Below are 15,745 nucleotides of genomic sequence, written 5' to 3' on the forward strand. Positions count from 1 at the left end.
TCACAGGGAGACGGGGCTCTGTGTATCAAGTCCTAATACAAAAGAGTGTTTATTGTCAATAATGTCATCAGCTACAAAATTTTGGAACATACCTCTTCTGGTGCTTCGATCTCATCTTCCACATGTATGCACTTGGAGTTGCTTGTACCGACAGTTCGAGTAGTATGAGGGAATATGCGTGAGCTGCTGAGGTTTGCCTTGAACTCCGTGAATGATTGAGATGGCTTAAGTCAATATCGGGCATGTTTATAGTATGTCGTTTTGCCAACAGATCTGCAGATGCCTCTGCAGTATTCCTCACAGTCACAAAGCCACTGGGACTTGCTGGTTGACATGTTCACAGCTGCACAAATGAGACAATGTCATAAAGAGGGTGGAATTGGTATGCGCTACTCGAGTACAAGTGGATGGCAGCCTGAGTGTGGCTGAGCAAAAGTATGTACAGTGCTAAGAAGTTCTGATGTGTTTAATGTGACAGAACTGCAAGTTGCCGATCCAGGTACAATACTCCAAACAATCGAGTCAATGATCGAACTCGATGCACTCAATGTGCAATTGAGCAACATGGTCACTTCGAAGATTTCGAGCAGCTCCAATGGGCTTCGATGAAACATTACATAATGTGGACTTATTCGCTCTGATTCATTCTGGCTCAATCTCGCAATATGAAATTTTCACTGGATATAAGCCCCCATATAAGCCAGCAGTTGCGTGAGCACATTGCCTAATAATAAATATGTTGCAAAAACCTTTAGTGCCATACAATGTCACAGTTTTGTCACAATTTCATTGAATACCCTTGAGTTACAAATTTTGTGACCTTTTAAGGCCATTATAGACATTAAGTTTAAGACTTGTAACAGTCTTCTTTTCCCTTTGAAGCTTCTGTAAACACAGTTTAAGGCTGTATCTAGGCTGTACTTAGGCTTTATTTACCATACAGTTACTGCTTACATTATATATACTATATGCAGTGATATCCTTCAGGGGTACAAGAGTCTGAAAGTTCATACCCCTACCCTTACCCTCCAATACCCTTACCCCTGACCCTTGAGGGTTATCCATACCCCTGCTCTGCACTATTCGCCAAAGGTTCCGCGGGCCATAGGGTGCCTATGACATTGTCCAGTAACCGTGAAAAGAGAGCTGTCTGCGACTCTCGGCGACTAGTGTGCGGGGAAATAGGTAGGTGTAAATTATATAGGCTAATTAACAGGTTTAAATTATAATTAATTTACTGTAAATTTCAAAGGGGCCTGTGACACAGGGTAAAATAGGGTAAAATAGACTGACACTGTATGGGTTGCCATAAGTGTATGAATGGGCTATACATATAGTCAGAAAGCAGACAGAACTGAGGTGTACAAGAGAGAATTGATGACAATAAATAAGGTGACAAATCTCACCTGTCCAAATTGGGGAAGTGCATGAAAGTATGCCTCGAAGACATCCTAGTTTACAGCGATAAATAGAAGAAGCCATAGATACATCAAGGATACATCAACCCCCACTGGAAAGTGCAAAGCAATGTTTAGGTGGCCTCAGTAAACATCCTTTTGCTATTTTACACTGTAATTTATGCTACTTTACTGGCTAATTAGTGTCAAGTAGCCCAGGTGTAATTTACGGTAATTTACGTAGGTAAAATAGAGGTGTTGCACTGAGCCGGGGTAATTTACCGGTCAAATAGACTGTCAGACCTATTTCCCTGTGCACTACTATGGCTCACAAGATCATCAGCATGTTACAATGCTCCTCACTTGTGGCGCATCTTTTCTTTTTCTTTTCTTTTTCTTTTCTTTATTCCCTTTACGTTACCAGACCACGTGATCCAACACGTGACTCATCAGAGCGCAACCTCCAATTCTCTATCCAGATAACCAGAACCCCTAGTCTAGGGTTACACCGGATCCAACTCCGGACCTTCTTCTTATCACACATGCAAGACGTGCATGTATGCCTCATCTTCACCTCGTTCTGATACACAACTTGTTATCCCCATTAGTACTGATTATCTCTCACGATCTTACTCAGCTTTCTCATACATATTACTTCCTCGCTGTTACCTTGCCCAGACATCGTTTCACCTTGTCCAGCCAATGAATGATCTCGTATTACTGCGTAGTACTGCGGATACCTTTTGTATAAGTAGACGACCTCGTGGAGCTGGATCCCCATCTCGACCTGGTTACCATTAAACCAGCTTTTCACTTGCCTTTGACTGAGATCGACTGTTAGTAGCAGACAGCTACTGCGAGTCATAAGAACGAACTCTGATTGACCTTCAGTGTGAGGACATCGCCAGAAGTGTCTCTTGAATGGACTTGTGTCTTAGACTAAGACCTCGTCTCGTGACAACTTGACTTGACGCTCGTGTTTCGCTGCCGCGTAACATGGCATGCCCCCCAAGTTGGCACCTTGCTTAATTAGCCCTTTCCCCTGCCTCTACCACTTAGTTATCTCTCATATGTATGATTTTATAGTACTACATCATTCTTAAGGTTGAACGAGCTCAAATGGATCGGTATTGGAGGAGTCCCTTCTTGACCTGCAATGTAATGCAGACTCACGCTGGCTAGTCACTGGCCGAAGTCTGCTGCGAGCATCAGCAGCGGGGTTTCAAGTGGCGGCATCCACCATGACATGGTCATGACCTTCGCGCATTAGGCTGCTGAGTGGAGTAACAAAATGGCACGTGTTAATGTCTGTGACATATACGTTACTTTTGCATTACTGCCAACTTGGGGGGCATGCCGACGAGCCATAGTATCAGCGGCGGGCAAGCCAGGTGTGACTACTACTGTCACAGGAGGGGTTTGGTGATACTTGTTAAGGCAATATTTGTCGCAGACAAACACAAAGATTTCGCGTCGATGTTTCCGGTTTTTTATGCAAACGACTGTAGATCAAAGGCACTGTTTCCAGAGAAATCCCATTTTATCAGCATTTCTAGTAAATTTCTTGTATTTCTGATTTAAATAATAGGAATAATGTTATAAATCTACATGTTTATGAAGAACCAGTCCAGCAAGTGATCACCAGTTGTGCCACGACGGGCCTGGAGATATTGACGCATTTGACGCAGGCGCCCACGCATTGACGCCGACGCCGAAGCCGGGGAAAGTGATGCAGGCAGCAAAAGTGACGCCCCCCTCATGACAATTGTAATGGTTTTGCCTGTGTCTTGAGATGGTTCAAAGTCCTTTAGCCCCCTCTGATACATGCAAAGTATTGGAAACAATACTGCTAGTATTGGGTGCAAAACTGCAGTACCTATAAGCTCGGTCAATCGAAGGGGCTTTCGGAGTTTCAATTAACTTGGGGCTACTGAACACGGAAGGAGATTGTCCCCTGGACCTCGGGGCATAATTTCGTAAGGTATAATAAAAATGTAGGACTGTAAGAGTAGTGCTTATGGGTCTGTCCGTCAAAATTCGAACATCCCCGGTCACTTCTTGCGCTGTAAATGGCTGTTACATCTCTGAATGGATGATATCTCCTTAATACTAAGCAAGAACGGCGATGGCTGTCCAGGGTGACCGCCAGATATGCGCCTCTAACGGACGAGGCATTAATTGCTAAGGTAGAAATAAAACTTATATAGACTTCGATACACTTTGGCATGTGATCTAAATATGTTTTCTACGACTTTCAGCGTGTTCTGAGTTGTAGCGCAGTCAGCACTCTGTTCGGGTCTTTCTTCTCTTCACTGGTCGAGGGTGGATTGATCGCTTTGGTGGGCTTGCGGGCCGTTTCTGAGGTACTTTAACATCCTCGGTGTCAATAAACTTGCGCCCAACCTGCCAGTCCCGTAGAATTAGCATGGTTGTTTGCTCCACATGATTGTATACACTTACCTCCAGTTCAGATTCACTACCGTCTCCATCTCCGTGGTTCCAGTGTGGAGGCAGTCTCTCCCAGGGATCCCACTTCTCTTGATGGGTGCCTTTGTCAAGCCCCCATTGAAAGTGTCCAGCCTTGCCTGCCGCTGCAGATCGTTCGAACATGCGTTCTTCAACGATCCAAAGGCATTCTTTGTCCACATCCACCTTGCTCTTGTCCAGATCTGTAAAAGTAGTGGACTGTAATTGCCACGTCTCTGCCAAGATCCATCGCTCCTGCTCTTGCTGTGTCTTATTGGAGGGGTATGCGGGTAATGCAGCTATTTTCGGACGTCGTCGAGCAGCAAGAACTAAGGTGAAGGCATGTGCAAGAGGAAATCTTCCGAGCCATAGTTCCCTCCTGTCCTTCGCCTCTGGGACCTTGACTGAAACCCAGTTTGTGATGCATGCTTGATCGAACATAGTAAGACCAGCAGCAAATGAGACAATTCCTGATCTAGTGGCTTCACTGCTGCTGCAGCTATGCAGATATCCTAGAACTGGGACATCAAGCTGCATTTTCTTCCAGTCTTCCAGTGGAGGAGGCCGAAAAATAAGATTTGTAAGAGTGGTGGTGTGCGGTGAAAGAACGGCGTTAATGTCAGATGTAAAAGGATACTTGGTGAACTGGAGTAGGACATCATCGTCATCCGCATCTTTGCAGGGATGATCCCATTTGCCCAGCTGTGCGAATAATGCAGAGAATGAGAATGGTGAGTAGGAGGGAACAACTTGGAATGCTCACTCGTACTTGACGACGAGCATGGACATTGTTCCATAGCTCATCCACTAAGTCATGTTCCGGGACAGAGACTGTAGGATGAGGGGGGCCATCTGACTGTGCAAATATACAACCTCTCCACCATACCACTCGCCATGACCTAGGAATTTTTCCGCGGCCAGGCAAGCATTTAATCAGACGCACTGGATACCAGAAATTTCCATGGCGGGCCAATGCACCCCTCCCTGGTCTTGTACATTCCAATAGTCAATTATTAGTGAGACTTACTGAGTACAGACGTTGTTATACCGAGCCATTTGGACGGCGGAATCAGTATGTAGAGACTCCTATGAAAGTGGTGATTGCACTGGTACATTTATGATGATACCAGGGCAACAACTCACAGGCGCGGTGTCACTACATTTGAGATGCAGAGCGTTGGCGTCACAGGCTGGCGTCACTTTGGAAGTGACGCAGTGTGTCGGCGTCGCTTTGGAAGTGACGCAGTGCGTCGGCGTCACTTTGGATGCAACGCACTGCGAGGTGCACTGCGTCTGCATCACTCTGCGAAGTGACGCATGGCGTCGACGTCACTCTACGAAGTGACGCATGGCGTCGACGTCACTCTACGAAGTGACGCATGGCGTCGACGTCACTCTACGAAGTGACGCATGGCGTCGACGTCACTCTACGAAGTGACGCATGGCGTCGACGTCACTCTACGAAGTGACGCATGGCGTCGACGTCACTCTACGAAGTGACGCATGGCGTCGACGTCACTCTACGAAGTGACGCATGGCGTCGGCGTCACTCTACGAAGTGACGCATGGCGTCGGCGTCAGCAGCGCAGGGCATCAGCCTCGGGGATACCTTGCATTCTTGAAGACATCTTCACAGCGCAGCCGAAATGCAAGTATTCTTCGAGGGACCGAGGTCATGCGATCTGTTCATTCGGGGGAGTAATTGGTGTGAAATCCAGTGCAACTGACAACATACCTCCATGAGTTTGTTGACTAGCAGTGGTGCTCCCCAAGACATAGTTGTTCTGCAAAATGTCATTTGCCTTCATCTTGAAGAAGCATCAGCCTACGAAATAGGTCCAAAGGAACTTGTTCCGTCATACTAGTATCAGTCCTCATGGTAGCTGTCTTATCTCACCGGAAACAAAAACTGGATGAACACTAACTGAGACTCTTCTACAAACTTCAAAGATGGGCATTGTATCTCAAACTACCACTCAAAATACTTCTTGAAGAAGCGTGGAAGAAATTCCGTTAGCGGTATGAGAGGAGAAAGACTCTCACCTCGAGTGGCTTCCTACTTAATATAATGGAAGGACTTCTGCAAGTTGAACTTTAAACATATGCTGAATACCTCCTGCGAACTTGTGAGTAAGAGCTTTGTAGCTATAATGCGGTCAAAGCCATACACGCCGAGCAGCTTTGCCAGCGTCACTTTTCTGCGGCGGCGCCGGCGTCGGACGGCGTCGGCGTCGGCGTCAAATGCGTGACGCATGGCGTCGAATGCGTCAATCTTCCTAGGCCCGTGCCGCGACGCGGGACGGAGCCCGCGGGGTTCGGCCACTACTTGCTCATTTTCATCACGACAGTGCGTGGGGTGCCCCCGTTGAACGTTGACAGCTTGTTGTGCGGTTCCTCCTTCAGTGTTCGGTTGCGCACCAGCTGTACGCCTTCTCACGCAGGTGTCGTATGATCAGCTGGCCAAAATCAAGGAATAAAGGGTTGGTCAGCTTGAGCCTATTAACACAAAAAGATGACGCAACAGGAACCGTATAGAGCATCCGCCGTGCAGCGCAGCCTTTTCGAATAGGTCGTATGCTAACCTAAGCTCGCCCAGCGCCGCCTGCGCAGTCTTCATGAGTCCTTGCGGATGGAACGCAAGTCCCTCGGCAGGAACGATATGCAAGGGCAGATGCTCTCGGAAGCAGTATATGATCCACTCTGTCCTTCAATACGCGCGCATCAGTCTTGGCCTTTTTCGGGAGAGTTTCTGGTAGGAACAAGATTACAAGGGTTGGCGGAAAGGCAATCAGTTGTAAGAGCGCGTAAATCGGCGGAAAGGGTGTGAGGGCGGACGTAGTGCATCGTAGTTCAGTCCGCGAGTCCATCTCGGCGGGTTAAGTACGAGTCTCGCCAACCTATCCCTTCCGGAATCAACGGTCAATGATATTTGGGGGCGGATGCGCTCGGAAGCTTTCGATGCGCGCGTCAGTGTCGGCGGTTTGGGGTTTTGGAAGGGGATCATGGTGGCAAACAGGAGTGTCGGGTAAGTGGCTCTAAGGAGTGACATGGGTAACGTGTGCCCAGGTGTACCTGCGACCCGACCCACGTCACACCCGTGTGGGTAACCCGCACGGGTTCCGCGTTCCGGGTGACCCGCACACGCCACCCGAGTCGGGTATGGGTAGGCCGTCCATGGAGATGGGTAAACCTGGGTATACCCACTTATGGACACTCCTGGTACTTTTTAATCTGAGGGGCCGGGGAAGAGGCCGGCAGGTTCGTATATTCAGTTTTCGAGCATTTGGGTGGCTGCTGAAAACAAGTGTAACCTGCTGTGACACGACTGCTCCTGCAAGCACCCGGGTGCTAGTTGCTTGTGACGGTGAGTCGCAGCGACCACCGCGAATGCAACACTCACTAGGTGTCAGTTGACACTTGCAGATCGTTGTCTACTATCTCGAGAATATTCCCTGCTGTAGCGAGATCACATTCGTTAGTTTCTTGGAGACTTGCCAGCTGCACGCCTGACTCACGGGTTATCTGCGGGTACCCGCACTATACCTGCAGGTTAACCCGGGTTTAAATCAACGGGTACGGGTCGGGTACGGTCACAGACTCCACGTCGTGTTTACCTGCGGGTTTCATCCGGTCATAATCCGGGTTAACCCATGTCACTCCCTAAGTGGCTGACAGGCTCGGCGAGAAAGGGGTGTGCTCAGAAGCAGTGCATGGTGCAGTCTATGACGTGAAAGTGTAACTCACGCTTAGCGCTTACACGAACGTTGTATTCCGGGTTCTGCTCACCCCGTCTAAAGTGTACGATACCCTCAATCGTGACATATCTCCATTGAATTGTCTTCGGTCTTTACTGCTCATCCTTATATGCTGAAGCATACTCGAATTATTGGTACCTTCTGCCTATGTCCCTGAGTTTCCTATCTTTCGCACTACTCTGTGCTCCTACAACGCTCTCGAGAGCATTGACAATTCATTTATTCCATGTGGAGTGAAATCGTGTGAACAGCTTAACTTGGGGGCGCTGTAAGCGCATTTAATACTGAACGTCATATACTCCGGCAGGTTCAAGAACACGCGAGAATTTTCAACGACTCCTTTTACGTTTTATTATAACAAAAGTTGGTCGAACCTTCTTGAAGTAGGACGTGGAACTGTTCTTGAACTTCACTCTGAAGTCATCACATGTTTCCTCTCCATTCTACATGGCCCCGCGCCGGTGCTGTCCTACCGGAGTACATGATATTCCCTCAGTATACATTGCGCCAGTTGCCGTCGTCGTTCCACACACACAAGAACGATATTCATGTAGATGTGCAAGTGCACTACAAATACAGCGGAATAGTCGAAACGGACAGAAATCCAACAGCATAGATGTACGAGAGCCTTATATGAGATATGACTTGCAGATTGAATTTACCACCAATCGCCAAATACGGCATCGTAGACGGCCTCAGACCGTTCCTCCTCTGAAAGCATATCGAGAGCCGTGTCAACTACGCCCAGGGGTTGTAGAGCAGAGAAGTTGAATCTGAAGTTGAGGTCTCCGTATCGGGCTTTGATCCAATATTGGCCAATGTCACTTGTCCTGCAGCAAATACATCAGACTGGGACGAAACTTAGGTATCAGCTTGCCTGACCCCCTGGGAAGACTGTCAACCTATCATTGTTCCTCTTCAGTTGTAGCAATTGGAAAAAGGAGATGCGGACTAACCTTGCGACCCCCATATTTTGCCGCAGCGGTATTCAGCCACGCCATGAAGTAGCGGATGTTTTCTGGACGAGGGAGTGCATCAGTGTAGGGCATGTTATGCCTCGACGATGATTCACAGACCATCTGTCCTCGCTGCACCTAAGAACTGGAAATACCTTCCGTAGCCTCCACGGTCTTTCACTCTCTCCTCGTGCATCCGCCACATCTCACGCCTGGATGGCAAGAAAGCCTTCTTAGTCCACACCTTCGAGAAAGCCACGCTCAAATATTCAGAGTAAGTGAAGGATTGCATGCCAACGTTCACTGCAACAAGACAGCGTCAATGCTATAACCAGGATGCATGGACCAAACTCCTTACTGTCTATGAAGCACAACGTTGGGTCATCGATATAGAAGATGTCCAGATGGAGCGATCGGATGTGTGTGCCGTCTGTGACGATCGGCTGGAGCTCGCCAGTGGGAACGGTGTCGTTCAGTCCGATGGAAGAGTTGTGGTACTGCGGCAGGAACGGGAACGAGTAGCGGAACCCTGTGGCGAAAATGACACGGTCGATGCCCGTCAGGATCTGCAGCTAGCATTTCAGATCGGCAGCGTATGCTAAGATATCCAGAGAGCGCACTGTTCCGTTGACAAGCTCAATTTGAACTGCACTGAAGTCGGAGCCCGTGGGGGGAAGGAACCGCTTGATCTCAGGGACTATTGTCGTATTTGATGGGAGGCGGCCCAGTAATGCGGAAACAGGGATATGTTCAGCATCGGCTTTGGTTTCCACCGAAGGGGTCAATATCTATGCGAAAGGTCACCGCGTGAGACCCACGTACATTTATCAGGCTAGACACAAGTTGTTCAGCACAAGGGCAATGCCGTAGAACAAATATAACTCACCCGGATAGACTGATAAATTTTCTTGGCAAATGGATTGAGGTTTCTCGAAATTTCTGCACCGCTGACCTGTGGAAAGATATCATGAGTTGTCACAGTTTCCCCTTTAATTCAAGAAGACACAAACAGAAGCGCCCACGATAAGGATAGTCTCACTCGCATATGGTTCTGGATGACGGTATTGTCGAGAATGAGTGAGCCTGTCAGGGAAAACTTGTGCTACCTCCGGCAGTCCAGCAATCGGGGGAATGTGCGGAGCATTATAACGTCCCGTTGCGACAACCACTGCGTCAAACACCTGTAATGAGGTCAGCAGTGGTCCAATCATTAACCGGCTCCAATCTCACTTGGGTATACCAGGTCGCCTTCAATGTGCCATAGTCGGTTTGCACGAGTTTTTTGAGCAGCAATTTCCAACCATGCTCGTTACCATTCTCATCCAAATATTTGTCGACTCGTTCAACACGGGTGTTGTACGAAGTGTCTGGGTTCTCATCGTTGCTATTCAAGCCGAGGAAGGACGCGAAGGATCGCAAGTATTTCCCCAGTTGGTAGTGTGATAGCTCTGCCGACAATCAATTGCAGTGGATAAAGCGTAAAGCATTCCCGGCGCGACGCACCCCAATTTATGTCGACCGGCCATGGAAAGTCGGTGATCTGCACATCCTACCATTCAGACGCCAGGCTTAATCGTACAAGTGATACCTACCTGCTGTATCGGCTTTGCAAACGTACTTACAGTGAACTCTCCGTGTCGTTGATGGCGAATTCAAATCAACTTACTGCTGGTGCATTTGAGTGCAGACTGTCCCACAGTGGCTTCGGACCTCTATGACCCCGTTTGACGTCGGCATAATTGTCTTTGTACTCTTCTGTGTAAGGAAGTTCGACGCCAGCGGGCGGCAATGACGGGACAAAGTCTCCGACTGCTATGTCGGCGCTCGGAATGGGTGCGTCGAGGGGAGTCTCTTCGCTGTAATACCAATTTCCGCCAGGCACTCGGTCGCGCTCGAATATGTGCGCTTGCAGCCCTGCCCGAGTGAGTTCCCGGTACGCCATCAATCCACTGCAGTCGTGCAAAAAGGTAATCCCTAGTCAGACACGACCCCTTCACAGACATAAAATCAGACAACCTAACGCCAGCACCGATAATAGCCACATTTTGCACGGGCCACTTGAACTCATAGTTGTCCGAATCGTCCGCTCCGGGAATACTGAAGGCCGCTTGGCTTGAAGCCAGACATGGAGCTGCAACGAATGAGGCAAGTACCAACGACGACAGAGTGAACAACATGGTGTCTCTCCACCAACTATGCGCGGTCTCCGTAAGTCAGCTACTAGTATATATACACAGTTCCGTCCACGGTCAGAAGATGTGTGCTCTTCTCATCAAAGTTGCGCCTTAGGTGAGAAGATTGCGCAACCAGAGATAACATAACCCAGATTCTCAGGCCGGGTTATGCCGTAGGCTATCCTACTGAAGCTCATGTCCTGACTTGGACGTTGGGAATGAATGCCGTCAATATTCCCTCGTGAACCGTGATGTTTCCTCACAATGTCGAACGAAATACACCTAGCAATACCTTCTTGATGTGCGGAAGAGAGACGTAGCGCGTCGGTTCAAGAAATTCTGCGACGCCAAACGGAAGTATGGGCCCTGAAAGTTTGAGCGTAAGCTCCGTTAAGCCTGGACATGCGTCCAGGATATCTAGAAACACGTCCATGGAAGGCGCAACAGAAATGTTTTTGTACAAAGCATCTGTCATAGGATTACCTATATATGGTAACTATTTAGTTTTATTTGGCTTTCCGCCAAAGTCTGGTCAGTTTGGAAGTTCTGCCAAGTTCTGCCCAAGGCCTTTTGGCAGAACTCGACGGCAGAACGGCAGACTTCTGCCAACAACACTAGCTCCCGTTCAAACATTGTTCTGATTTCCGGAAGCTGCAACTCCAATTTCTCAGGTACTCTTTAAAGTTCTTCCATTTTTGAACCAAAAAATTGTTGCCAATTTGATTAGCCTATGTAGTAGTCCTCCCGCGCGTCCCTGGCCCTCCAAACTTGAAGAACAAAGGGTCTGCCGGAGGTGTAAAGGTATGGCCTTCCTCTGAGAGTCCTTGGAGTCTTGAGACTTCACTGTGTTTTTCTTGTTTTTTGGTTCTTCCGTAGAAAAGTATCAGAGAAAGCCAATGATCCTGGTCATTTTGCTTGACAAGACATTCATGGTGGGCAAACTCGTGTATTCAGCCCTCCACAAGAAACTCTACCTAGGCGAACCACAGATTGCCTGCGAAACGTTCCATGTCTCGAGGCTTCCACATCTCCGGATGCTGTGCTGGTATACGCAGAAAGCGCACGCTCCAAGTAGTGGCCAGCACCACTGCATCGTCCAGCGGCTCATCAGCCATGTGCTGACTGACAACATTTTCTCCGATGCGAAGCTTGTGCCTTCTTTGGAAATTTTGCTTACGAACATCTGCCTCTTCTCTTGGTTTCATGTGGGATTTGCAAAATCAAACGTAATACTTCGTAACAGACCAAAGACATCCCAAGGTATCTGAAACATGGAAAGGATTGTGCTGCTTTGCGCTGTAAGGTACGTGATTACATCAGAAAATACAATATGACATTTTTCTGCTCCGAAAGACAACAAATATAACAGACAAAAACTACGAAGTAAGGAAACCCTATTGGGGATGATTGACCACGGCAAATCCTGACAGACTGCCTCAGTTATTTAACGCGTTCAAAAATAGTAATTGAATACGCCTCAAACATTCCCATTGTCAGTCGAGGATCATCAATTTTTTTGCGATCCCATCACTCATCCCAAGAGCATGCAAAACATCCTGAAATTTTGGTCTCAAATTGTAAGTGCGTTCGTCATTCATGGAGTTGTGCACTCAGTAGACGCCACTCACCCTATTACAAAGCCATCTCTGTCTCCATCAACCTTGCCGCGTCACATTACTCTCGGTAGTTTTCTGCAACCGCCCAGGCATCCTGGCGCCAGGTTGGCCAACGGGAAGGGATCATGTTCTCAACTTCCTCCAGTTGGAGTCCTTGCCTAAGGAGGTTCTGTACGTCGTCACGCATGCGGGCTAGCTTCCATTCATCAGCCCACCAGCCACGCGTAGGGAGGTACGTGTCGTCGTGATTGTAACTGCATCCCTGATCATAGCGGCAGGTACCGAGAAGCCACATCAGGCAGACATTTCTTCCTCTGCATACAATATCAGTACGAGTTCCAGTCACACCCTAACTATAGAATGAACACCAGGAGGTAATACGTACAACATATCCCTCACGCTGAAGTTGTCCCCCGCATGGCGGTAACGGCATTGGCGCCCCTCAGCACAACCTTGGTGGTTGTGGGATTTGCAGACCCCCATATCGCTGTCGCCTACGATAGCAAAATCGCTTGAGTCTGACTCTGTGAGGATATCCGAACACGCATCTTCGTTTTCCGGGCGGCTTTCGTCTACGACAGCGGCTATGGAATACCCACTTTCGGCTGACTGCAGAGACAAGGTAGCAGCCAATTCCGTGCGTGCTGCACCATTATTGGGATCCTGTCTGAGGACGCTGTAGAAATCTGGTTCATGGTGAGATCACCTGTAGGGTAAAATGATGCTGATGCTGAAGCCATACCTTTGATTGCAGCAGCGTAGTCTCCAAGCTCCTTACGTGCAATTCCCCTACGGAAGCGCGCTTTCAAGTTCTTTGGTTCGTACCGCAATGCTCTGTCAGTGGCACTTTCAGCCTCGTCCCATCTGACGTGATGTAAGCCCAAGTCAATCGGCACGCAGGGCTGCTGAAGTACTCACAACCTGAGCTTCAGCAACGCAGCAGCGAGGTTGGTCATGTAGACAGGCCGGGGACCGTACACGAAAGCCGCTTTGCGATACGCTTCTGCGGCATCTTCCCATGCTCCATCCTTGTAAAAGTCGTTCCCCTAGGCAACACACTCAATAAGGCCAACGTGCTTGAGAGCAATCACGCTCACCTCTTGTTTCAACTTCTCCGCCAAAGCTTGCTGTTCCCTCGCGTGAGACTTACGTCTGACAGCCCGCGCGGTCACTTCTGTATCTCTCGGACGTACAATAATCTCTGGATAGACTGGCAACGGTGTCTCAGAGAAATACTGCCGTTGCGTTTCCATTCCATTCGGTCCAAAGCTCACTCCTGTCATGCAATTCCTCGTTCCCAGATCACCTGGCTTGATACGGACGCCACACATCTCAATGAGGAGCCGGATCGTCTGCTGTTCTCCATTCACATCTCCGACATATCCAAGGTATCCTTCTCCAACATGTGCGAACGTGGCCGGGCTCTCCTCTAACTGCGCTCCGGTGATGGGGGTCACGGGGAAGACGTGAGATTCGACTTGCGACTGGGAGGTAGGGATGTATACGGCCGTCTCTGGTGAGACATTCTTGAGGTGCAGCGCCTTCATGCTATACTGAGGGAATAGAGCGCGTCGAGACAGCGGCGACGGGATGCCTGCTGGATTCAGCGCGAAGGTCGTGCGATAGTACGAGCCTGCATCCCAGGGCAGATTCCACCTAGCAAAGAAGCGCTCTGCACAGTCGAGGGGCAAGTTGTTGCTGAACTGGCATCCGATCACGATGCGTCCGCCTGCTCTTGTATACTCGACGAGCCGCGTCAAAAGGTTCAGGTGCTTGCGGCGTGCGATGCCAGAATCAGTTGCTAGCACGGCGAACGGCGACGGGGATGTATTCAGGATACGATTTGCTTCTCGGACGGTCCGTGCTTCGTGGAGCGTGGCATTCTTGCTCAAGCCTGAATATAATTGGGAATATGAATCGTCGATCCACGGTTCCTTCTCCAACGAGAGCATGAGAATTATTGGCTTCATGTTTTCGCGCACAGCCTATATGAGGGTCAATTGTGAGTGACGAATTTTAGTCACGCGTTGAAGACCTCACCTGGACATTGTTGGGAGGAGTAGGGGTTCCAGAGGCTAGCCGCGGTTCCGAGGCAAGACACATGGCGATAACAACGTTGGATGAGTTTTCTTCCGCATTGACGTCTCCTACGTATCCGATGTAACCATTTCCGAAAGACGCGAATGCGACGGGCGTCTCGTTCAGGCGGCCGACCGGGCTAGGAGCGAATACAAGCGACTGGATGCAAGATTCCGACGTAGGAAGATACACGGACGCATGGAGCGCCACATTTCTCAGATGGACAGCCTTCATGCTGTATTCACTCGCCAGGCCGTCCAATCCGAGGCCCTTCACAGAAGAATTCAGGGCGAATGTGCTGCGATGGTACGAGCCCGCATTCCACGGCAGATTCCAAGACTTCTGAAACATGGAATTCATATCGACTGGGCGGACGAAAGAGCTGAACTGGCAGGCAAAGATGATAGTGCCACCAGAAGTGACATATTCGACGAGCTTTGCGAGCACCTTGTTGTTCTTGCGCTCGGTGACTCCTGCATCAGTGACGATGATGGCTTTTGGGTGGGGAGCGGTGGAAAGACGCTGAATGGCGTTTCCTGAAGATGTCACTTCGTGCACCTCAGCTTTGGCACGCAATGCGGTGAGGAGGTGCCCGTGCAGCTCGTCGAAGCCGCTGAATTTATTGAGAGACAGAAGGAGAACGGAATGTCTCTGGTCCGGCATGCTCCTTGCTAAGAATAACGTCAGATTTCACAACAGGTATATACAAAATTTATAGCACCGGCAGAAATAATTTGGAAGGGCGGCTTGGTGGTGTCGTTACAACGAGGGCCTTTCAAGAGGAAGACACAACTTGATATTCAGATCCTTTGAGATGTATTGGGAGATAATCTTCAGGTGGACTTCACGGAGAAGGATTTTGGTAATCAACCGTGAGTTGTGGCGTTCGGAATACAGCAAGTCGAGAACAAAGAGCTTGCGCGGATCCCACCCCCGAGTTAGGAGGAGGCACGTGATCGCGCTGTGCGCGTTTCTAAAATCCTCGACCCTGCTGAAGCAAAGATAGACGTCGACTGTGCAGTTCTGCAGGTGATGTCAGTGGGTGTGAGAGGTGCACTGATGGTAAGAGGTGAAGGTGAGAGAACCGGTCGGATGAAAGGGGCGAACGTTTCCTCTTGGTCACTCTAATACAGTAATTCTAACTTCTAACACACAACGGATGGATGCGTCGAAGGGTGCAGCAGGATTTGTAGGCTACGTATATATGGAGAGACGAAGAAAATGCAGGAGTTCGAAGAGACGGTGCCCATGATCTTCCATCAGGGGCAAAGCCACTTGTGACGAACTTGATAAGTTTCAAGC

At 49.1% G+C, this 15,745-nt stretch overlaps 4 protein-coding genes across 4 annotated transcripts; 1 reads left to right on the top strand and 3 right to left on the bottom strand.

Annotated features, from left to right (window-relative positions):
- Positions 1–3,677: 3,677 nt before the first annotated feature.
- SCP_0800420 (hypothetical protein) lies at positions 3,678–4,304 on the bottom strand (the record flags this gene model as incomplete). Its single annotated transcript, XM_027760637.1, has 2 exons — positions 3,678–3,800; positions 3,858–4,304. The coding sequence occupies 2 exons, from the start codon at positions 4,302–4,304 to the stop codon at positions 3,678–3,680; spliced, it is 570 nt and encodes a 189-aa protein (XP_027616438.1).
- A 3,972-nt stretch (positions 4,305–8,276) lies between these two features.
- SCP_0800430 (hypothetical protein) lies at positions 8,277–10,751 on the bottom strand (the record flags this gene model as incomplete). The annotated part of the gene is made up of 14 exons (XM_027760638.1): positions 8,277–8,448; positions 8,501–8,520; positions 8,575–8,636; positions 8,695–8,877; positions 8,933–9,140; positions 9,195–9,334; positions 9,397–9,406; positions 9,461–9,526; positions 9,585–9,755; positions 9,805–10,022; positions 10,078–10,114; positions 10,167–10,178; positions 10,241–10,523; positions 10,591–10,751. 14 exons carry the CDS (start codon positions 10,749–10,751, stop codon positions 8,277–8,279), a joined length of 1,743 nt encoding a protein of 580 aa, XP_027616439.1.
- An 893-nt stretch (positions 10,752–11,644) lies between these two features.
- SCP_0800440 (hypothetical protein) lies at positions 11,645–12,016 on the top strand (the record flags this gene model as incomplete). The annotated part of the gene is made up of 2 exons (XM_027760639.1): positions 11,645–11,680; positions 11,738–12,016. 2 exons carry the CDS (start codon positions 11,645–11,647, stop codon positions 12,014–12,016), a joined length of 315 nt encoding a protein of 104 aa, XP_027616440.1.
- Positions 12,017–12,422: 406 nt separating this feature from the next.
- Positions 12,423–15,106, bottom strand: SCP_0800450 (Mitochondrial import receptor subunit TOM34; the record flags this gene model as incomplete). Its single annotated transcript, XM_027760640.1, has 6 exons — positions 12,423–12,678; positions 12,750–13,050; positions 13,107–13,228; positions 13,283–13,410; positions 13,462–14,349; positions 14,405–15,106. The coding sequence occupies 6 exons, from the start codon at positions 15,104–15,106 to the stop codon at positions 12,423–12,425; spliced, it is 2,397 nt and encodes a 798-aa protein (XP_027616441.1).
- Positions 15,107–15,745: the final 639 nt, after the last annotated feature.

The sequence above is a fragment of the Sparassis crispa genome (genome assembly GCF_003851025.1).
Source record: "Sparassis crispa DNA, contig_000007F, whole genome shotgun sequence".
NCBI classification, from domain to species: domain Eukaryota; kingdom Fungi; phylum Basidiomycota; class Agaricomycetes; order Polyporales; family Sparassidaceae; genus Sparassis; species Sparassis crispa.